This window comes from Vigna unguiculata, chromosome 9, assembly GCF_004118075.2.
Source record: "Vigna unguiculata cultivar IT97K-499-35 chromosome 9, ASM411807v1, whole genome shotgun sequence".
Lineage (NCBI taxonomy): Eukaryota > Viridiplantae > Streptophyta > Magnoliopsida > Fabales > Fabaceae > Vigna > Vigna unguiculata.
The window spans coordinates 38,557,485-38,580,295 of record NC_040287.1 but is presented as its reverse complement, the minus strand read 5'-3'; the positions used below and the strand labels follow the sequence as shown (position 1 = coordinate 38,580,295).

At 31.6% G+C, this 22,811-nt stretch overlaps 3 protein-coding genes across 3 annotated transcripts; all 3 read right to left on the bottom strand.

Moving 5' to 3' along the window:
- Nucleotides 1–2,180: 2,180 nt before the first annotated feature.
- LOC114164406 (uncharacterized vacuolar membrane protein YML018C-like) lies at nucleotides 2,181–7,853 on the bottom strand. The gene is made up of 8 exons (XM_028049074.1): nucleotides 7,575–7,853; nucleotides 6,327–6,725; nucleotides 5,449–5,663; nucleotides 4,138–4,208; nucleotides 3,957–4,055; nucleotides 3,703–3,820; nucleotides 3,491–3,626; nucleotides 2,181–2,514 (listed from the first exon to the last, which is right to left on the bottom strand). The coding sequence occupies exons 1-8, from the start codon at nucleotides 7,653–7,655 to the stop codon at nucleotides 2,452–2,454; spliced, it is 1,182 nt and encodes a 393-aa protein (XP_027904875.1). The 5' UTR covers nucleotides 7,656–7,853; the 3' UTR covers nucleotides 2,181–2,451.
- Nucleotides 7,854–11,859: 4,006 nt separating this feature from the next.
- On the bottom strand, nucleotides 11,860–13,371 carry LOC114164129. The gene has a single exon (XM_028048663.1). It carries the CDS (start codon nucleotides 13,181–13,183, stop codon nucleotides 12,068–12,070), a length of 1,116 nt encoding a protein of 371 aa, XP_027904464.1. The 5' UTR covers nucleotides 13,184–13,371; the 3' UTR covers nucleotides 11,860–12,067.
- Nucleotides 13,372–14,087: 716 nt separating this feature from the next.
- Nucleotides 14,088–20,815, bottom strand: LOC114164128 (synaptotagmin-4-like). Its single transcript, XM_028048662.1, has 13 exons — nucleotides 20,542–20,815; nucleotides 20,294–20,398; nucleotides 20,151–20,201; nucleotides 19,944–20,064; nucleotides 19,582–19,709; nucleotides 18,847–18,948; nucleotides 18,429–18,503; nucleotides 17,658–17,737; nucleotides 16,736–16,886; nucleotides 16,396–16,626; nucleotides 15,770–16,054; nucleotides 15,460–15,573; nucleotides 14,088–15,123 (listed from the first exon to the last, which is right to left on the bottom strand). Exons 1-13 carry the CDS (start codon nucleotides 20,644–20,646, stop codon nucleotides 14,977–14,979), a joined length of 1,695 nt encoding a protein of 564 aa, XP_027904463.1. The 5' UTR covers nucleotides 20,647–20,815; the 3' UTR covers nucleotides 14,088–14,976.
- Nucleotides 20,816–22,811: the final 1,996 nt, after the last annotated feature.

Here is a 22,811-nt window from a genome sequence, read left to right as displayed (position 1 = left end):
TAACAGAATAAAAATAGTTACCGTAGTGAAGTCAGGATTAGACTCGGGTAATATAAAGAAGGAGTTCAGTGTCCAGGGTAAGGGACTTATCTTTGTATTCATCTTTTACTCACACCCAAACTTACTAACTTGATTATTTTTACCTATCTTTTTGTAAACTTTTTATATTACCTTATGTTTCTGCATAAACAATAACAGAATATCAAGGAGCACAAATTGAATCTTACCCAACCATCGGACCTTCAGGATGGATACACCTATACTCTTCAGCTAGGATACGTCATCATAGTGTAGGTGGATTAGACATTTTAAGGGCTACCTGTCGAAAGGACTCTGAAGATCAAGTCAACAAAAGCTCTCTCAAGTGAAATCATAGATTAGTGGATTAATGAATTGCCTCCCTCTACTTGTTGGGGTCCACATGTATTTATAGAGTTATTAATTATGGTTGACCCTGTTTTAAGGAATGGACTTTCTTTACTGTGTTGGGCCACCATTTGGGTTGTATGGGCCTGGTCCAAGCCCAAAGACCAAGTTTGTGAGTTGATGTCAGAAGTTTGCCTATTATCTAAGTTTAAATTGGGCAGTCCATACTCATGCGTTATTTTAAGTATGCGGCTATAGCCGCTATGTATTCATTGTGTTTTTTGTATTTAGCCAATATCCTTATTTTGTGCTATTATATATGTTGGTGGTTGGGGCCGGATGGATAACGAAGCGTGCCTATCCACCTAGTATAGTACACCTTAGATTTAAGAACGACGTTAAAATAGAACATTTATAATGTATGATTATTCAAATGTGTTGTTTATATTATTTTTTCTTATTGTATAATATCGTAATATATATCAACTTTTAATTTATAGGAGAGCTTAGTTTTAGTTTATCATGTATTTTTTGATGATGGAATTTGTTTGTTTGTTTATTTTCTTTTATTTATTTTTTAATAATATTTTTCATGTGATGAGAAATTATTTTAACTGTCAATATAGTCAAGATGTAAAAAAAACATAATAATTTCTTACATAAACTTTTGATAAAAAATATGCAAAATTTAATTTCAATAATAAAACTGCTAAAACAAACATTTAGTTTATTTTATTGTTCATCAATTGACTTCATATTTAAACACTCAAAATATTTTTCCATAAATTTTTCTTTTCAATACGTAACTTTTGAAGCAATATAATTTTTTATACAAACAACATGTTAGTGTAAGTAATGTCACATCGTATATTTTAATCCCAAAAATTCATCAAATTATGTTGATTAATTTGAAGTAATTTTATACATTTGAACTTTACATATGATTTTAACAAGATATGTAATTTTACCCCGGCCACGGTTAAATCCATGCAGAATGAGCGCTTAAAACAAGTATTGCTTTTATTTAGTTTTATGACAATATACTATATATTTTAGTATAAAATTCACAGACTACATATACTAAGTTATGCAATTCAACTAGAAACTCATTCCTCTAATACCTTCACTCAATGATCTATCCAACTTTTTTTAACATTATTTTTTCAGAAGCAACTTAATGAGATTTCAAAAACTAATTTCTGACAACACTGTCTCACAGCACGGGCTAGCAACACAAACAGACCCAGAAGAGCACACAACACAAGTAACCTTAGGTTATTACTTCCTGCACCCCCATCAGATTTCTCTCAGCACCCAGAGAATTATTTTCTAAAACACAATAAACAATTTCGGATTTTTTTTTTCGGAAAGCAATCTTCGCCTTCTACTAGGGCCCCCAGAATGCTTCTTGATGATATGGATGATAAATTTGATGAAGTGTAGGAAGCAATTCAGAATGATTACCAAGCAATTTACACTTTCTTTTATATGAACCATGCACATAGACCCAATAAATACATTTTCTGTAATCAGGGTTGATTGGCCCAATTTTATCATATTTTAGGGTTGTCATGTTATGAAATGAAAAATGTTTTTCCCTAATTCTTGTGTTCCTCTTCACTCATAACTTAGTATAACTGTCGCAAAAACCTAACAGTGTCATTTCATTAAAGGACCTAAAAAATATTTATTCTTTAAAGTAATTTAAAACAGGTTATGTGTACATTGATAAATGCACCAAAAACGGCAGGGATGTATTGCATGAGAAATGAGTTACATCATAACATATCTAAAAGAAAGAAAAGAATCTTAAATTACACGGAGAAAAAATAAATTGCATACAGAAATGGAAAAAAAGGCTTCATTACATTCATTTGATCCGTGGCTAGTAATACGTCAACCTATAGTGTAAACAACATGAACTTCACCCTAGAATCATATACACAAAAAAATTACAGCACCCATTCAGCGCATTGATTTATGATATACATTGTCTTGTGGTACAGCACCCTATCAGAACAAAGGACGGATGATGGACCGAACAAAGAATCAACTATGGAAAAAATTAACAAAGAAAACAATATGCTACAATCCCAACTTCTTCGTCAACCTGTCTGAAAGATTAGCTATTACAAAGCCTGCAAATACCTGCAGCTCATTTCCAAACCAATTTTAGCATTAATATGTGAACAAATCGCTGATAACAATTTCTCTCCATCAGTCAATAGTTAATACGTTGGTGCAAAAAGAGTTAGCATGCATAAGGTAAAACAAATAATAATGATTACTCATATATGTCGATCAACCCAACCATTAATACGTTTTCAGTTTGATTAATTTTGGAAGAAAAATGCATTTTTTTAAAAGCTCTTTCAGTAGCATTTTTTATCACAACAAAATAAGTTAAACCCATCCATACGCTAAACCAAATTACAATGTGTTGATCACAGGCCATTCATGAAATCCGAGGAAAACCGTCATTGTCATCATTCCTACTCGGTCCCTAACCTTGGCATGCGTCGTCATATTAGTCCTTAAATTGAAAGTGCAGAATAAGTCTTAGGTCTATTTTTGTCTGTCAAATTAGTTCCTAACAAAGGTGTTATGTTTCGGAACTTATATTGTTGAACAAAAGCACAAACGGAGGACAAAATTGACTGAAAACAAAAACAAAGGTTAAGGACTTGTATTTGTGTTTGTTTTTTCAATGGAGGGACTGGTATGAGAATGCGTGCCAAGATTGGAGATGAAAGTGGGGTATATTTGATGAAATCCGTTTCCTGAAGTTACTTGACAAACAACATAACTCATAAGCATGATAGAATTTAACAATATGCTATCCGCAAGAATTTGTAATAGACTAGACCAAACAACAGGCAATCCCCCACAAACATGCCCTCAACTACTCATAAATATGGACATGCCCAAACAAACAAGCAGGTAAGCAAATATAAACTATCTGAACAGATATTAAACTGCAAGGGTCATCATAACACCAAGAGGAAAAGGACCATTTTTTAACAAATATACTTATTGTTATCATTTGGGTAAATAGAAACAAAAATCCTCCCGAGGTACCGGCTAAAAAAGATCAAGTAGTTAATATCTTTAGAGATAACAATACCTGAGCTGAGCCAAGAATGTATACTGCTGAATAATGTCGACCATGAATTACCATGTCAGCCACCATTGCCAGAGGAATGGTGAGTGACATACCCAAAGTGGCCACAAGGGGAGTAGTCCATACAACGCAAAGTGCCCTGGGTGGATAGATAAAGATTTTGAGTTATTACAAGGATTTGAATCAATAAATTTGAAAGTAGGCTTTTCATGTACCAGAAGTAATCTGAGAGTACGCTTCCAATAAATCCATTTGCAAGAACCACTTCGTCCAGTTTAGCAGAGTGGGGAATGCTGAATTTGGGTTCAATTCCTAAGGCCATCAATGGCCAAACTGAGGGAAGTATAGAAGAGAATTAGCAATCTTTTAGTGTAGCAATTATAGTTTTCATGTTCGACATATAAATGAGAGCATAAAGTAGTAAGTTATTGATGAGTAATTGCAGAAACATTAATAAGCAAAAACTTACCAAGCCACCACAGTGCTACTAGGGTAAACAATCCAATATACCCAAACAGCTTTTGCACATCAACCCTTTCTCCTTCACCAGAAAATTTCTTAAGAAGAACTGCAGTAGTGATGATTCAAGAAATGGTCATGATTTATCTAAATTATCTGATCAAAACAGAACAGCCAGGACATTGCTTAACCTGTAAATAGGCCATATGACATAGCTGAGAGAATTCCAAAAAGATCGCCAACCAAAGAGTGTTTTCCATTGCTGAGCACAAACATAAAATGTCAATGTCCCAAATAAAGCATTACAAAGAAAAATATGTAATAATATATTTATTTAAAAGACTCGGTCTTAGATAAAGAACAGTCCTGATGACAGCATCCTAGGATAGTGAAATGTCATGAAAAAGAAAAACAAGAACTTCGCTTCCTAAAGTTATGCCATATGATTTTAAATAATTATCTTTATTTTTGTATCACTTCATACAATCCTTTCAGTCCCATCCTTATGAATGACATATACATCAACGAACATACACAGAAAGAGATAGATTTCTAAGAAATACAAAGCAGGACAAAGAAAAATCAGTTGAAATTATATTTTTTACCTCAATGATTTTCCTGTCATTTTGACATGAATTATTTATGGGGATTTTTTTAGTTACTCTGTAACTTTCAGGTAATTATATCAGAGTTGAAGTTATGATTCATAATATTTTGAATTGTACTATAATGTTTTCTATTTGTAAAGCTAGCCAATAACGTTTTTATACTGTAGGGATCATTGCATGAGATCTTAATTTACTTTTTGTGAGTCCTACTGTGCTATATCAATTTTTTCATGGTAAATTTTACTCCAATGCAAGTGTTTTATAAGACTTCATTTTATTGTCTTTCTTTGAACTTATTTGAAGAAGAGTTGCTTTGAAGATTAAAAGTACTTTTTATTCTGATCCAGGATTTTATTTAAGACTCAAAGTATTAAATTTTATGTCATGTCAACAAGTTCCAATGGAAGGATCTAATAAGACTCATGTCTTAAACTTATGACCCCAGCAATGCAGTTACCCTTAGTTGCCGGTGGAGTTTGTGCAAAGGTATGGAACAGTTTAAAACACCAGCAATAAAGTTCACCCAAAATACTATGCCAACATGATCAACATTCAAAAATGATTTCTTTAAGCGTTATTTTGTTTGGAGGAATGTGGGAGGGTAAAAATAATTGGTGCCAAATTTGAAAGCAGAGAATAGGTAACCAAGGTCTTAATAAGTTCTTCAACAATATGAAAATTTTAATTTCATGCAATTCAGTGCAGTTTTTCTTTTTTCCTCACCCTTGTATTATATGAAAGAGAGGAGGGTTTGCAGAACCAAAATTATAAAGTAGGATGATGTGGACTAGCTCCCATTACATTATGCAGTAAATTCAACCACTAACCACTATTCAGCTAAAACTAGAAAATCTGCTGAATGCTATTTGGCCATCAAAAAGATAAAAAACTTACGCATCACTTAATTGAGATTCATCCGCAGCCCAAGTTTTCCCCATTGTTGTCATGACAACCCCAGCCATGCTGACTAAGACAGCAACTACTTTTGCTACATTTAAAGTGTCTTGACCCATAAATGCACCAATAAAAAGTGTGAAAAGTCCCGAAGTTGATGATAATACTGTTGTACTTGCAACACTTGTTCGTGCAAGGGCAGCATTTGATAGATACTGAAAGCAACAGAAGATAATTAATAAAGTACCATTGCTACTTCCGTAAAGCTGTGATGGAAACAGCAGAATAAGCAAAAGGTTCAACATTTACAATTGAAAAACATCAACGTGAAGGAAAGGAATAAAAGTAGAAAATGAAGAAAGGCATGTTGAAAAAGTTCCATAGAATCAATCAAATGCTGTCGGCAAAAAATACAAATGTTGAAGTATGAGAAGCATGGAAACATCTTATTGTACCAATATGATCAATATGAAAAGGCATTAACTAACTCAAGGACAGACAGGTGAACATAGACTTAGGTGCTATATAAATTATCTATCCAGTGTTACGAAGGGTCAGGTGTTCTGAAGTTTTCCCTAGTGTATAGAATACATGCATGCGTTGATCTACAAGTATGGTGCAGAAAATCTGTTCATGCAACATCAACTTATCAGCAAGAGAGATCACTGGTCCAAAGAGATTATAAAAGTGTTGCGTTTGAGTTTTGCATTTTCTAAGTCATTGTGGAAGGAGACATCTATCAACTACTTTAACCGATAGATTTTAATATAATGTCACATCTTGTCAACTGTATCATAGCCTCATCGCAGGACAGATAATCAAGCATTTTTTGTCCTTCTTAACCACAAAACAGAACAGTGATATCACTCTGCAGTTACCTCTGTTATAAACCAGATAGGTGCAATGTAAAACCCATAAGAAGCAATTTCCTTCGCAGTAAGTTCTTTCTCCACCTTTAGGACATTAGTATTATCATTATATTTAGCTACCAATGGCTTTACTTCTGAAAGTGTCGCAAGGTCTAAATCACTATCTTTTCGATTTACACTCCCCAGTTCTAGTTCAAAGTTTTTCTGCACTCCATTGCTTTTGAGAGGAGAGCTAATCCTGACAGAAAACTCATCCACGCACTCTGCATTTTTACCACTTTTAGAGGAGCGGGATTTAAGTAAGTTACAGAACCAGTCCTTAATGAATGCTATTGGGAGGTAAACTACCATAAGAGAAGCTCCAAGATATGTCACTGCAAACGGCTGCTTATAATCTGTAAAAATATCCTGTAGAGAAATATTTTGCAGAAAATTATTCACAGGTATAAACCTGGAGGCTGAAATTGTTGCATGACAATGTAACATTAAATAGATACTAAGATACCACTTAAGCAGGATTTAAAACTACAAGGAGAATACGAAAAAATACAATCTCTCATGAGCAGATAATGAATCATAAGTTTTGTTGCAAGAGTATTAATAGTATACAAATATAAATCACCAATTAATAGTGTCCACCTATAGGCATATGTAACATACAGCAACATAAGATATAACTGGAAATGCATATTGAACCCTCCTCCAAAGAACAAGGACAAATTATATATATATAACTGTCCTAAGAGCATTTATAAACTTTACCCAAACACACCAACTGTTGGATAACATGATTGAATTATAAAGTTTGAAATGCTTCATAACCTGAAACAATAAAAAGGCTGATCCTAACACAAGAGCTGTAACTCAAGTAGTACCAAGTGTATTAGAAGAGTTCAAATGGGATCGGAAACCGAAGAATTCGAAGTTCATTTGTATGCAGCTCAAGTGCAGACAAAAGATACAGGCCTGCACTTTACCCGCACTTCCTTTCCCCAAATTAGATGTCCAGATCTTGTATCTCATTATTAAATCACAAAGAAATACAACCCCCGGATTGCGGAGGTTCGGAATATCAAGTCAAATGAAGTCAAACATTAATTTGCACCCAGTTTTGATCGTGTGATCGGTATAACCAGAACTAGTAATAAATATTTAACCTCATTCAACAATTACCAAAGAATCATAACCTAGGAATCAACGACAGTAACTAGAAATCCCATTAAAAAACAGAAGACCAAAAATGCGTTAAGTTCGTACCTGGGTAACTTCAGCGGAGGTAACCCAAATAACAACGACAGTGGCTATGAGGAACAAGCCAGCGTTGTATCTCCAACCCATCGCAAAAACAAAGTATACCCCGATGGACCAAGAAACTGCGAGATCCGTACTCTTTCCACACCAATTTCCCAACCAGATCTTAATCTTTGCCTTGCGTTAGAATAGAGCAAGACGCCACCGAACTAGGTGAGGTGTGGTGGGTGCAGGATTCTTGTAACCACCGAAAAGCCAAGTCTATGTGGAAAACGTTAAAATTAAGTTCCTTTTTATTTGTTAATACCTTAATTAACTCTTCCTCACCTGTCACGGTACTCAGTATTAGTAACACAACCACATCTTTCCCAATTACAGAAATTAGTATACTTTAATTTACAAAAGGACAACAAATTAGTGCTCTGAAAAGAAAATTTTATTAATCCACAAATTACAGGTTTAAAAATGTGCCAAGTCATTATGATATTTTTATTGTAATTTTAATATATTTTACAGTTGTTTTTTAATAAAAGTATTCAATTTTATTACAATTTATTAGAATTGGTCTCTTGGTTTTAAATATTCATATTTAATCGTTATAATTTTTAACTGCTAAAATTAACTCTCTCGTGTTTTGTCTAATAATACGTAATGAAAACGCGATGTGATATTAATTTGAAATTAACGAAAAACGTTAAAATAAATAAAGTATAACAATCACATTGCGTACTATAGTCTAATATTTTTTGTTTATAAATTGATAATAGATTATTACCGTACCATGTTTATTATTAGATGAAGTGTAATGAAAGAGGTCCAATTTTAAATAATTAAATATTATAAAAATTAGATATGGATTATTAAAACTATAGATATAAATTAAATTGTAATCATCGTCAAAAAATAGTTTAGCTGTGACAGTTCCGTTGGTATTGATGAACCCGGAAAGGTGAAATTGATATCTCATTTGATTGATTATGATTTATGAACATTATCTTACCGAATAATAATAAAATGATATTTTGATTGATGAAAAATAATATTTGTATAAAGAAAAATGATTTTATAAACTTCTTACTTCCAATTTTTTTTAGTGTAACTTAGATGTAAGCACATAAAGTCAGTAAAACTAAACATTTCTAATCAGGTAAAGCCTTAATAATAAAATTTTATAAGTAAAGAATCTCACGTTACCACTTATGGATGAAATTGATTTCTAATGATTAAGCGTAAAATACATAGTTAAATCATTTTATTTGTAGATAGATATAAAATATTCTTTATTCGAAAAAGAATAATTTACTAACCCTGAAAATAACAATACTTTAAAGCTAATTGCTGTTATATCTTATATGTCACGTTTGAATATACGCCGAGGATTTTTATTTTCCGTTTTCATATTGCCGACAACCTGTTAGGTTGAAATCAAATAAGCATGGTGACACATAAATAGTAAAATGTACACGGATACAGACGAATATAAACATGTAAATAAAGAAAATGGTGGGGCCTTTAATCTGCATCGTAACTGTATGTCCAAATTCGAGATAAGTACATAATTAAATTTTAAGTTTATAAGTAATTTTAGTGGATTGCATTATCTGTTAAAAACATTTGCTTTGCTATCCATTGAGAAATTATATTATATATATATATATGTTTAATTTTTAATGTTTCACATAAATTTGAATTAAAATCAATAAAAAATATATAATTAATTTTTAAAATAGTTGCTAAATAAAAAATTTAAAAAATAAAATATGTATACAATTTTTTTTAATAATAGTTAAAGACAAAATAAATGTTTAGAGCAAAGGTTAAAGATAAATTATGGGATAAATATGTTTTTGGTCCCTTAACTTTCAATGAATTTTGGAATTATTTCATTTCGAAACTTTAGACTAATTTAGTCATTCATCTTTTGAAATATGTAGGTTTAGTCCTTTTAATTAAATTATGTTATATTTATTTGACATTTCAAGTGTGTTTCATGATAGTATTTGGCTTAACATTAAAGTAAAAATGTGTCAAACAGTATAAACAACTTAAATATAATCCTAAAATGCATACGAACCATCAAATAAACTTACCAAAATTTGATTAAAATGACTAAATTCACGCATTTCGAAAGACCAATGACTAAATTGGTTCAAAGTTTCGAAATAGACTAATTCTAAAATTTACTCAAAGTTAAGGAACCAAAAACATATTTAACTCATAAATTATTTATAAAAAAAATATTTTTAAAATAATAATTAATTATAAAACTGAAATAACGAAAGATAAACACAACAAATCTTTATATAAAAAATTAAGAAAAAAATAATAAAAATTTAAGTTTTTATTTAAGCTTTTTATAAAGTTGAATATTTTTAATTAATTTTTATTTAATAATAAAAAATTTAATACTTTTTAATAATAGGTCACATCACTCAAATTTACAATAACGATTTAGTAGTAAACATTTTGAACATTTAATAAAATAAATGTTTTTTTCATTTAAACTTAATTACAAATATTTGAATTTATGAGATTTAAAACTTAACTAAATTAGGTTTACACATTAAAGTCTATAAGTAAATGTAAATAACAAATATGTCAACCATTGACTAATTTTAAAATATTAAAATATTGATATTTAATATAACAAAAACTTTCAAGAGTTAATTTATGTCAACCATTGACTAATATAAAAATATTGATATTTAATATAACAAAAACTTTCAAGAGTTAATTACAAATATATATATAGAGAGAGAAGGGGGGAGAGAAAGAGGGAGAGAGATTGGAGTTTAACTTTTTTTAATAATAAAACAAAAAACAAAAAAATTGTTTAAAAACATTTCTACAAATTTCAATTTTAGTAAGAATATCATAAATTTATACAAAAAGTAAATTAAGTCTTAATTTAAGAATGAACAATATTATTCTTTTTTTTTTACAAAAATTGAAACTATAAATAAAATACAGAAATCAAATTGAATCATTTTGACACATGACACAACTATGAGGTGACATGTATAAAAAAATTCAAAAAAACATAATTTAACATATGACATTGACTCTTACATCATTTTGTAAAAATCGACAACAATTACCAAATTGAGACAAAATAAAATTGTAGGACTAATTTGACCAAAATAGTAATTTAACATCTAATAAAATATATATAATTATTAAAAAAATAAAGAGAAAAACTATATGATTAAGTAAACAAATATTTTAAGTATTTAAATATTATTGAATAACTTATAATATTTAAAAATATTAAATTATTAACATATATAGCTATACATAGTAAAAAATTATAATAAAAGATATTATTAGTGAATTACCTGTGAACTTACTTTCAACACAATTCAAATTCATTTAATTTAACCCATTTAACTTATAATTTTTTTTGCTTTACTTTCACTCACTTTTAGGGAAATTAATTTTTTTCTTCTTGCACTTCTATTTTTTCTCCTTGTATCACAAAATATGAAATTACCAAAATACCCTTTTTTTTATAATGAAAATCTTTATACTTTTATTTCTTTAATATTTTTCGGTTTGAATATTTTAGAAAGTATTTCCAGAGTCGAAAATATATTTCAAAATATTCAATATGAAAAATGTAAAAATACATTTTAAAATGAATATTTTGAAAAATATTTTTAAAAAATGTAGTTATGAAAATTTTGTTCATATTTTAAAATTATTATTCCAGAAGGTATTTTTGGATCTGGAATATGAAAAAAAATATTGGAAGACAAACCTTTCGAAACATTTATTTTGAAATATAAATACTCTTTGAAACACTCATTTTTTTTTTAAATAACCCTAACAACTTATTTCCCCTGGATATTTTTGTCAAATATCATCTGTGCTTCCATCCTTCATTTCTCATAGTAGGTGGAAGACGTAGAGGGCGATGGCATTGGCTTGGCGTGTATGTAAATGTGCATCCTTTGTGTTATGCAAACTATAATTGCTATTCCAAAAGAAGGAGGTGCAAAGCATTTTGCAGCTTGTAATTATAATTTTTGTTTTTTTTACTAAAGAATAAAATAAGAATATTATAATTTATGAAAGTGCATGAAGAAAAAAGGAAAAAGGGAAAGTGCAGGAAGTGGCAGCATAATTTTTTCTAATTCAGTCTAACTTAAAGTCACAACGAGTCGAAGTAATTCATAAATTTAAACACATATTGACACTTCTACTCTGATTAGTATAATGGTACTTTCACTTTTATTATTGTAGTCGAATTCTTTTATTTTTCTAGTTTTAGTTATGAATTATAAGAAGCCAGTTTGATTGGATCACTGCAATTGATTGAAATATCTGGGACTTTGTAGGAGATACAAAAAGGTGAAATGTGCTGATTTTATATGAATACTAGTGAATCTAGCACAACCTCAAAAATCCACCTTGGTTTTATTGTTCTGATATACACACGAATAAATTCTCAACCAAACTTAGAGTTCAGACCAACACGTTGAATAGAAAAGGTGGACAATTTAAGGCGAAGAACCCCACAGAATTTCAGCGCTAACAGTCGCAAACTCTGCCTCAGTCGCCGAAACTTCCTTCACAATCCTCAGTATTTCTGATTTAACCTCTCTTTTCTCTTCCGCGCTTAAACCCTCGCCTACTTCCACTTGAATCGCAAACCTCGAAACACAATTCCCAAACGCCAAATCACAATCACACTCACTACACCCCTCTCTTTGCAAGTCCATTAGAATTTCAACCACTCCCTCTTTCACCATCGCTTCCACCACTTCCCTTCTCCCTATATATCCCAATTCCAAAACGCACTCCAACGCCGCAACGCGAAGCCCTAATTCCATCGAACGCAGAAACCCTATAATTTTGGGGATCTCTCCGCTGCACAGAATCTCATCAACCAAAGGGCTTCGAATGAAATTAATCAGCGACGACAGAACGCGAACGGAGCACTCGGAAGCCATCGCTATCAAGGCCTTGATGGTGGGGCCCATCAGCACCAGCCCGACGAACACGTTCTTGTTGAACTTCACCAGCGCTGCTATGGTCATGGCAGCTTCCTCTTTCACGCGCTTCGAACTCGAATTCGACTTCTCGAACAGCACGCACTCCAAGAGCGTGAACACCTTCGCGCGCAGAACCAGGTCCTGGAACTCTAAATCGAAGCCCTGGGAGAGTCTCTGGCGGAACTCGGCGAGAGCCTTGAGCTGGCGCTGTTCTTCGTCGTGCCGCAACGGCGGCTCCTGCAGCGCGTCGACGAGATCGCGAACGGCGACGCGGTCGATGTACTTTTGGATTTCGGACTGGATGGCGCTGGCGAGGTGGGATATCTTGCATTTGGTGAGGTGACGTTGGAGGAGGGATCGTGGGAAGTAGCCGCGATGCTTGTGGAGTTTATCGATTAGGGTGGGCAGGGAGGAGAGGATGCGGGAGAGATTGCTGAGGTTCGGGTCGGAGGAGAAGGCGGCGTGGGCCTTGGCTTCGAGGTCGAGGAGCGTGTCAATGGCGGCGCTGGAATCTGTTGGGAAGAGGAAGGAGAAAGGGTTGGAGTTGGTGTGAAGTGCTTTGGAAGCTTCTTTGAGAGCGTTTAGGAGAGTTAGGAGGCGGTGTTTGGGAGGATCATCCATGAGAGACAGACAGAGACTGAAGGAAATTCAGTTGATCTGATTTGTGTGTGCGTTTTGGAGTGTGGAAGGAAGTAGAAGAGAGGAGAAAGAAAGGGAAAGAAGAAAAAACAGAAATTGAAAAAGACAAGAATGGAAGATCAGATGGTGACTGATGGCAACTATCAGTCCAAATCATCAACACAAACCAGCAACCATTCCTCTTAGGTATGAATTCACTAATTCTATATTCCTTTTATCTTCATTCAAATTTTGTTTGCTTTTGCATTTTTACATTATATGTTTAATGTCCGGAAATGTATATATTTTTCAATATATCTTTATACATTACTGTGAATTTCATCTGAAGTAAAAAACATAGTATAAAAGAGGAAAATTATTTTCAAAAATGTTGTATTGATTTATTTAAATTTTATTACTAGATTCGATCTCTATACATTTTGAAGGATGAAATTCACCATTCTATGTATTTCATAATTGATCTCTTTTGAAAGAACAATGGTTTTCTTATAATGTTTTAGAAGGTTATTTAGTGTAATTGTTTTTATTTTGGAAAAAGGGAGCGATTATCTACTGATTTATCTTTATTTTTGTTATTTTCTGTCAAAGGAAATAAAAGGGCACATATATAATATCTTTAAATAGATATTTTTTTTTCAAAATTATAAAACTTTTTTAACCATGCACAGAGCCTTAAGGAATTATTACTCCAAAACTAGAAATATTATGATTGTTGTTGTAGATTCTAGATATGGAGTGTAATTAATTTTTTTAAACTAATAGTAGTAATGAATGCTTTCAGTATAATTGATAGGAATTCTTAAAAATTGTATTAAATAAAAATAAATTGTAAAATATTGTAATAAGTGTCTTAAATAATATACTTCTTTTTAAGTGTTATATTATATTTTTTTTCCCTTTTCACCTAATCCCAACCTAAACAAGACCTATATTCGAACTTGTCGAGAAACAGTGAAAACAAGAAAGAATATCGTTTTGTTGTTGAAATGAGATGATTTTGTTTTACAATGCGGAAGGAATATTTAATATATTTTTTGTAATGAGATAAATTGTGTTGATGATAAATATTTGATTGTAACTTTTTTTTTTATTTTTATAGATTTGAATATAGTGACATCTTTACCTCTTATTAGATAAATATATTTTGTTTTGAGTGTAGTATAAAATATTTGTAAAATAATTAAAACACAATTTAAAAATACATTATTATAGTACGTCCGAAACATACTAGTAAATAGATAGATGAAAAATTATTGTGAAGTTAAATTTCAATATAAGTATCAGAATAAATCAGAGCATACTTGACATCGTGACACATATCCTGAATTCTAGGCTGTTTGATAAATTGACAGTAGTTAAAGACTGTACTACATAATTTCTATTGTGTCAAAATCAAATCTAGAATGCGTACTGGCCACAATTATTTTGGGTGCTCAATCATAAATATTATAATCTATGCATAAATGGAGATAAATATTTCAAGAACACTTTATACATACGTAATTCATAATAATCCGATAAAGCCTCTTTCACCAAAATAAAACACTTCAAGAAAATAAAATTATAGTAATATGATATAAATAGCCTATATTTACACAAAAATGTAATACTTTGCTTTGTAGATACCATTCTCATTTTCTCCTAGAATTATAGGAGGCTTCTTCGACGATCAACCAAAAACCGAAAGAGTTTGTCGAATCTAAATGATCAAAATAATAATAAATAACAATAATACATTAAAAATATGAACTAGAATAAATACGTAAATTAGGGCTCTAAGTATCCCGGAATTTGTGCTGCGGAGTCCACTTCAAATATAAAGAAATGTTTCCGGATTTAGCTCCATCTAGAGGATAAGTTTCATTGTATTCTCCTTCTAAGATGACCTTAGTCAGTGTTAAGATCACTCTTCCAATTTTTTCCTGAAATAATCATGCTTTTACCATAACACTCCAATCGATACTGATTTAAGAACGCAGAAGGATATGATGAGATGGAGATGTAGATGATAAAAGGAGTTTCCAAACATGCACCAAGCGCCCTATAGGCACCTTTTTTTCTTGCTTTTTCATTTAAGCAATGATTTGTTCAATTTATAAAACCACGAGCATAAGCTCCCTAAACCGCTCTGTAGGAGCAGAAGAAAGGTGGGTATATAAAGATTATGGCAACATAAATTTATTTGTCAGAGGAGGTTATTAAATGTTTCAAATTCAAGCAGTACTCAGAAGGAACAAAACAAATTCAGGAAGTATCACCTTGCCAAACGTATCATGATCGTAGACTTCCAGAATTAACATTTCGTGTAAGCCATCCTCCACAACAAAATCAAATGTTTGATTCCAAACTGGGTTTAGGGATTCATTTACAACCTGGGAATACAAGAAAGATTCATTATCTGTTCGTCAAGTAAATTCAAAACAAAAAATTCTGATACCTTTTATTTTAACTATCTCACAATTCTAATCTATTTAATCATTTGAATTCATCTCGCTATTCACCCAATTATAACGAATTAAAAAAACTAACGTAGCAAAAGCATTATGCAAAAAATGTCGAAAATCTTACTCTGGTCTTGAGTTTTTTTTCTGTTTTTCTCAAACTAAGGACAACAAATGGATCAGCCTTGCCCATTAAGTCCACTACTGGTAAGTCTTCAGCTGAAATCACCGTGACAGATAGAACCCCTCTTACGATCACGTTGCTTCTCTTACGTGACCCTGTAGGATCTTCATCCTCTCCCTCACCACTCTTGAGGGTCTTCTCCAACGAGGTTAATGAGAAATCAGGGTCAAAAGGGTTCTTGATGGCGCTTTCCACTCCAATTGGGCAGTACAAGAGCTCCAAATGCACCTACATATATAGGGTATATATTTATGTGTCGGAATAACAATTATCGACTCACCTAATACGAATTTGGCTTTTTACAAAAATCGAATTTGAACGAGTACAATATTACTCCCCCTTCTCATTATGAGTATAAGACAAGAAAACTAAACTGCAAGCATTGAAGAAAAGGCCAGATTCGATGCCTATAGTATAGGGAGAGTCTATAAATTAATAAACTTGAAAGCACTTTGGTTATTCTACCCATGCCACCGGGGAATTTCTGTAAAAAATTGCTATTGGCATTGATCAATTAGATAGAATGGTAGATGAATGTTACGAAGACGCTAAAGAATATACGTTCTTACCTCACCCCTGTATTTGTTATCTCTTTGGATCTCCAAATCCTTAACCAGCTTAAGCCATACATCCTTGACTTTACCAGGTTCGAGCTCCTGCAGTGAAACTTTGGCACAGCCAATAAGTTCAGAAGCCTGAATGCCTTCATCATCGAAAATTCTTATGGTCAAGTGCTGCGTTGCCGCATCTTCAATAGTGAATTCAAAGTGTTCATTCCATATTGGACTCAACTGGTTGTTCTGAACAAGCCCGGGCGCAGTTGGATTACAATCACACACAATAATAATTCAATAAATAATCAAAGAAAAATGTAAATGAAGCTTCCATTGGAAAAAAAAGTTGTCTTACCACTACTTTACTGCTTTTGGTTCTGGCACGAAGCGGGCGTACAAAAAGGACAGCATAGGGATCGGACTTCCCAATCAAATCTTTATTTGTTAAGTTCCTTGCTTGCACAAGTTTAACTTCCAGTATTCCAACCGGTTTCAACTCTAGATTACTGGAAGAGAAAGAAACAAACACGCACTCAAATTAAGAGAAGGATATTGAAATATTATCAAACACATATACTCATGTTACAGGTGATGAATCCCTTTAGTTTCTAAACTTTCGCTAAATCTTACGTGATGGTTGGGTTACATCACTGATCCAATATTTCTTATAGGCCTTAGAGCAAGTGCCTAGCACTATTTTTCTTTGTTCTTCGTAGTATATATTGCATTTGCATTCTTAACATCTTATCAAAAGCAAGTTTGGCTTCAATAATTAAGAAAAAGTTTAGAATAAGATGAAGAAAAAAGAATATAAAGTGTTTTTAGATGAGTCACTAGACAGCTTCAATAAAAGGTTGACTCTTATTTGTTTCGAGTTGATATTTTAAGAAAAAAGTTCAGTCCTAGACATTTCTTCATTCTCAGTTGTTGATTGGTGAAAAGTGGGTTGGTGCGCAATTTAATGGATTCTTAGGTACTTACTCTATTTGTTTCGAGTTCGATTTGCATGAACTCAATTAACTCACTTTTATACGTTGTTATTATAAAATTATCATTAATTTGATAACACAAGAAATTTATGCAATTATTTAATATCTATTTTTTTTCTATTTTTCTTTTGGATTATAATTTTTTGTTTTTATTAGTAGCATTATCCCTAAAAGTAGGTAGGATATTTGTCAAAATATCATTTTCTATTTTTTTAAGTGCTCGAAGATAAGGTAATAAAAAAATATTTTTCTACTTTTGGAAGAAAGAGAGAATGAACTTTTGCGTACCTGTAATCTCCAGGTAAAATGGGTATAATTTGGCGCACAGGCCAAGTTATAGAGTCTTCAATCGCATCTCTAATCGTTTCCTTGATAAATGACAGAAGTGTTTATTACCTAGTTAGAGTGCGGAATGAAAATGGACAATGCAATGCGAATTGATAATAAAGCCTAATTGTAGTAAGTGATTATACTTTCTCCACGTTATGAATTACAATGCATTTGAATTGCATTGCTCCATATATCCTTACCTTTATAAATAATTTGGCTAAAATCTAAATGGAATATAATACCCTTCTCAGAATAAAGTATAATAATAAATATTAATAATTGTGATTATCATTAGCTGTGTTAAACATATATTTACTTCTTCTATTATAATTTTTAACCATTTTACTGATCAATATTTTTAAGTGCATTTAATCTTCTAAATACACCACCTTCTTTGTTTAGATAAGTTCGACAATTGAAACTCGCTAACCCCAATCTTACGTATACATGAATATTGTTGTAAAAGTTAGTAAACTACTCACAGTACTTAATAATTCGTAAAGGGATGATACTGTAAAACTAACATTAATATATGTTATTGATAAAGTAATATCAACATCATTGAAAACTATAATGCCTGATTATTATTTTATCGCATAACTAGGAGATCCAACACCTGAAGATTAGAGATACATGACTTACTTATTTTGTAATATACCTTCGGCGATCTAACGTAAAAAAAATCAAAGGAAAAACAAAAGTACCGTAAACATGTGATTTACTTCGTACCTCTATTGCATCAGATACTCCCGGTAAGGCTGATAAATCACCACCAATAACCTTCAGAGTAAAATCCAGATCTTTCTGTTGCCAGAACAAAGAAAAATAGGAAGGAATTTTAGAAACAGCTTGATTTTGTAGATTACGCATATTTGAACAAGCCACATTGTGACATCACAGAAATGACATAAAAAAGCTATTTATCCCAAGTACGAATCTGCATCTTGTTACTGATATCTTGCCCTGCCCTGAACCCATGCACGTTTGCAGTTACTTGATCAAAGAGAGGATATTCCATTATATAATCTCGTATGAATTATCCTTCCTTCAAATTGTTGAATATTTCTTGGACCAAATAAATTTTGAAATGTTCTTTTTTTTTTAATCTTACCGGTAAAAGCAAATGTTACAAGACATTGTAACTCACCTTTTCTTTCAAGGAAAAACAAACAGCTCCGAAACCCGGAAACTCATTCACTAGTGGTTTGAAGATCAACCTGAAAACCCCAGTGAATCCAATATCTTTTACCTATATACACAAGTTACCAGGAAAGAGAAAGAATAGAATGATAAGAATAACTTCAATAAGTGTCAACATATATCGACTCATTAATTATGTCACTAACAGATTGAGTTGCACAGTCCACTTAATTCATCATGAAAAGTATACAAATACTCTGATAAAGATAGAAGTCTAATCTGTCTGTATTAGAAAACAGAATAACATGCACTTAAATATACATTGCTTAAAGCCTATATGGAGACAAACTTGTGTGGATAAATAATGAAGTTGAAAGTTGACAATATTTACCAGAACTAGCATGACAGACTTCCATTAATTTGCGAAATACAAATACAATTTTCTTTGTATTCCTTTCAAAAAATGTGTAATGTACGATTATTTTTTATGAGACAACATTTAGATAATAATCCGATGAGGCAATTTATTCAGCATCCTTTGTGGTTGATAACTAGCATGGATGATGAGATAATCAGCTGCATAAAATTTACAACTTCGTAGAGGCATCTTATCCTCGACAATAAAAGGAATCAAAGAGAAACAGATATATGGACTGCCTAATATTAAAGTATAATATTGGTGAATGTAAATATTATATCAGCATGCAAAAATGTGATAGGTGGGCAATGGTTTGTGTATCACCTGTACAGGAAGTACGACACCAACTCGGGTTTTGATGTCAAGAACGATATTCGGGTTACCATCCCATTGCATCTCAATATCCATAGTCACACCATCAGGCCCACTATCCTCTTCAAGAATAGTAACTCCTAGAAATTTCAAGAAGAACACGTTTGCTATTACAAGGATGAACAGAACCAACAATTTAATCAAGTGAAGACCAGTCGGGCTCGCTTCACTTTGTTCAAACTGGTAATGAGCATGAAAATGATGAAATAGAGCACGCAATTGCAAGTACAAAACAAAAGCTCCATCCATTAGTCACAAAATTAATTACCATATTCATATTTCAAATGTATAATAATAATAATAATGCAGCAAACCTGTAAATTGTGGAGCCACAGTGCCAAGGGTCAACTTGGAGAAGGTGAGAGAAGCCAAAACAACCGGTGTATATTGTTCAAGAATTGGTTCCACACTGGTTCTTATCAACTCTGACACTGCCTATATACATTTCCACATTGCATTTTCACCACGAATATACATAACAATAAAGTTGATAAATGAAAACTATAACAAAAGTAAAGTACCTCATCAACATATGGCCAAATCCTCGTGAGTTGGACATTAAGCCAATTTAACTGCAGATAATGAACAAATTAATATCAGAACCCAGATAAAAAATACTGAAAGTTGATGTAGCAAGTAAAAGTGTATGTGTAAATGAACTCAACTTCTGTCTCTGTGTGAAGACCACCCATGATGGATAGAACTTAGGAGGCAAAAGTTTTCTGGAATCTTCCACTGTCATTCTCGCAAACACTGCTATCGTCTTCGCCTAAAACAGATTCACGAAAATTAACCCGCAACAAGAACAATTGAAAACGACTTCAAAAGATTCGTATTATTTTTATTATTCTTCTTATTATTTTATGAACTGGAATGGAAGAAACAGTTAAGATGAAATGAATGCGGATATACCAAATCGGAGCGACGTTTGGATCGAACGCTCTCGTGACGAGCGAAACCGATGATCATCACGATACCAATGGCGATACCGAGAATCATGCCGCTGAAGAATCCCATTTTCGCAAGATAAATTAATTAATCTCTATGGCAAACGCTAATCGCAAATCTTGAAACTGCTTCGCTTTTATTCCCAATGTTGTTTAGCTGAAGCATGGTTTTCACTTTTCAGACCATGTTTGTTGGAACAATGTGATTGTGAAGAAAAAAGAGAAAAATCATGTGTCTATTGTTGATTAGTTAGTTACATATATGAAACGCGGGTAATGAAGCGAGAACTAGATGTTAATTTATTAATCAACCAAATTTGTGTTATTATTATTATTATAATAAAAAAAATACAAATGAGATGTGAACATTCATTGATTATTGAGAAAGTAATCCATGTACCCCTGCTCAACTGAGATGATGAGTATTGTCCAATTAATGAAGAAAGAAATATGTTCTTTTTCTTTTATTTTCTTTTGCTTTCGTCCTATTGTTTTTTTATTCGACTTCTTTATAGCGTAACATGTTTTTTAACCTTGTCTCCTTCATATGCTAAAAGAAACAAAAAGGTAACCAAATAATTTCGTAGTTGCACAAAATAATAATCATATCATATTTTGCTGTGCGGTCCAAGTTATGAGTATGGTAAAGTTTGTATTTATGACGACTATCTTGAAATATTAATTCGAAAGGGACACAATTTTTTTTTTTAGAAAAATAAACGAAAGATACAACAGGATCCGCTCACAAAGTTATATGACCATACATACTAAAAAAATTATGGCACTTGCTTCTTTTTCAAGGAATTATAGGCATGGTTTTTCTTTCTTGTAATGTCTCATTAGTTTCGTATAAAACATATAGCCTGTAACACAATGGTTTAACCGGATATAATTATTTGAGAGAAAAATTAATAAAATTTATTAAATGATGATTAACATTAACACAAACTTATATAAATAATTATTAAGAGATATATGTCATTGGATAACAAACAAAACATTAATTAGTATATTTAAAAAAAAGTACAAAAAGTAATATGCAGTTGCCCAATCATTTGTTCATTGTTTCCCACCTAGAGTAAGATATGATGTGGGACATAACATGTTTATCTGATAAGAATAAGATTAAATAGTACATTTTAAAAATTTGTATCAAAAATAATACAAAGCTACCCATAGTATTTACGACTTGTAAGCAAATTTGTGTACATAAGAGATATATGTCATTGGATAACAAAAAAAAGATTGATTAGCATATTTAAAAAAAAATGTACAAAAAGTAATATGCAATTCCCTACTTCTTTATTTAATATACCCACAGAGATTAAGATCTGCTTTTTTTTTTTCTTGAAGCCAGCCACATAGTGAAAAGAATAAGGATAGATTTTTATAACCTATAATCAAATTCGTAGTACATAACATGTTTATCCTATAGGATGATAAAAATAAGATTAAATAGTACATTTTAAAGATTTGTAAGAAAAAATAATATGGAGTTCCCATGATTTTTATGACTTGTAAGCAAATTCGTGTACATAAGTGATATATGTCAAAGGATAACAAAAAAAGATGATTAGTATATTTAAAAAAAATGTACAAAAAATAATATGCAGTTCCCAATCATTTGTTCATTTTTTCCACTTAGCTTAAGATCTGATTTGGCCTTTTTTTTTTCTTGAAGCCAACCACATGAAAACAATAAGGGTAGATTTTTATAACCTATAGTCAAATTCGTGGTATATAACATGTTTATCCCATAGGATGATAAAAATAAGATTAAATAGTACATTTTAAAAATTTGTAAGAAAAAATAACACGGAACTCCCCATGGTTTTAATGACTTGTAAAGCAAATTCGTGTACATAATATATCTCAAAGGATAACAAACAAAAGAATGATTAGTATATTTAAAAAAAATGTAAATATGTGGTTCCCCAATCATTTGTTCATTGTTTCCCACTTAGAGTAAGATATGATTTGGCCTGTTTTTTTCTTCAAGCTAGCCAGCTTGTGGAAATAATAAGGGTATATTTTTATAACCTATAATCAAATTTGTGGTACATAACATGTTTATCCATGATAAAAATAAAATAAAATAGTACATTTTAAAAATTTGTACGAACAATTGTTCTTATGGTTTGTAAGCAAATTCGTGTACATAAGAGATATATGTCATTGGATAACAAACATAAGATTGATTAGTATATTTAAAAAAACAATAAGGATAGACTTTTA

Bases quoted from the DNA above. Each gene is read 5' to 3' on its own strand.
- LOC114164406 (XM_028049074.1), bottom strand. From the start codon at position 7,655: ATGGGTTGGAGATACAACGCTGGCTTGTTCCTCATAGCCACTGTCGTT. The intron at 6,726-7,574 runs GTACGAACTTAA...ATTTCTCTACAG, and splicing joins CCTCCGCTGAAGTTACCCAG to GATATTTTTACAGATTATAA. The intron at 5,664-6,326 runs GTAACTGCAGAG...TGTTGCTTTCAG, and splicing joins CTATCTGGTTTATAACAGAG to TATCTATCAAATGCTGCCCT.
- LOC114164129 (XM_028048663.1), bottom strand. From the start codon at position 13,183: ATGGATGATCCTCCCAAACACCGCCTCCTAACTCTCCTAAACGCTCTC.
- LOC114164128 (XM_028048662.1), bottom strand. From the start codon at position 20,646: ATGGGATTCTTCAGCGGCATGATTCTCGGTATCGCCATTGGTATCGTG. The intron at 16,887-17,657 runs GTACGCAAAAGT...TTTCTCTTCCAG, and splicing joins ATTTTACCTGGAGATTACAG to TAATCTAGAGTTGAAACCGG. The intron at 16,627-16,735 runs GTAAGACAACTT...GGGCTTGTTCAG, and splicing joins CCAAAAGCAGTAAAGTAGTG to AACAACCAGTTGAGTCCAAT.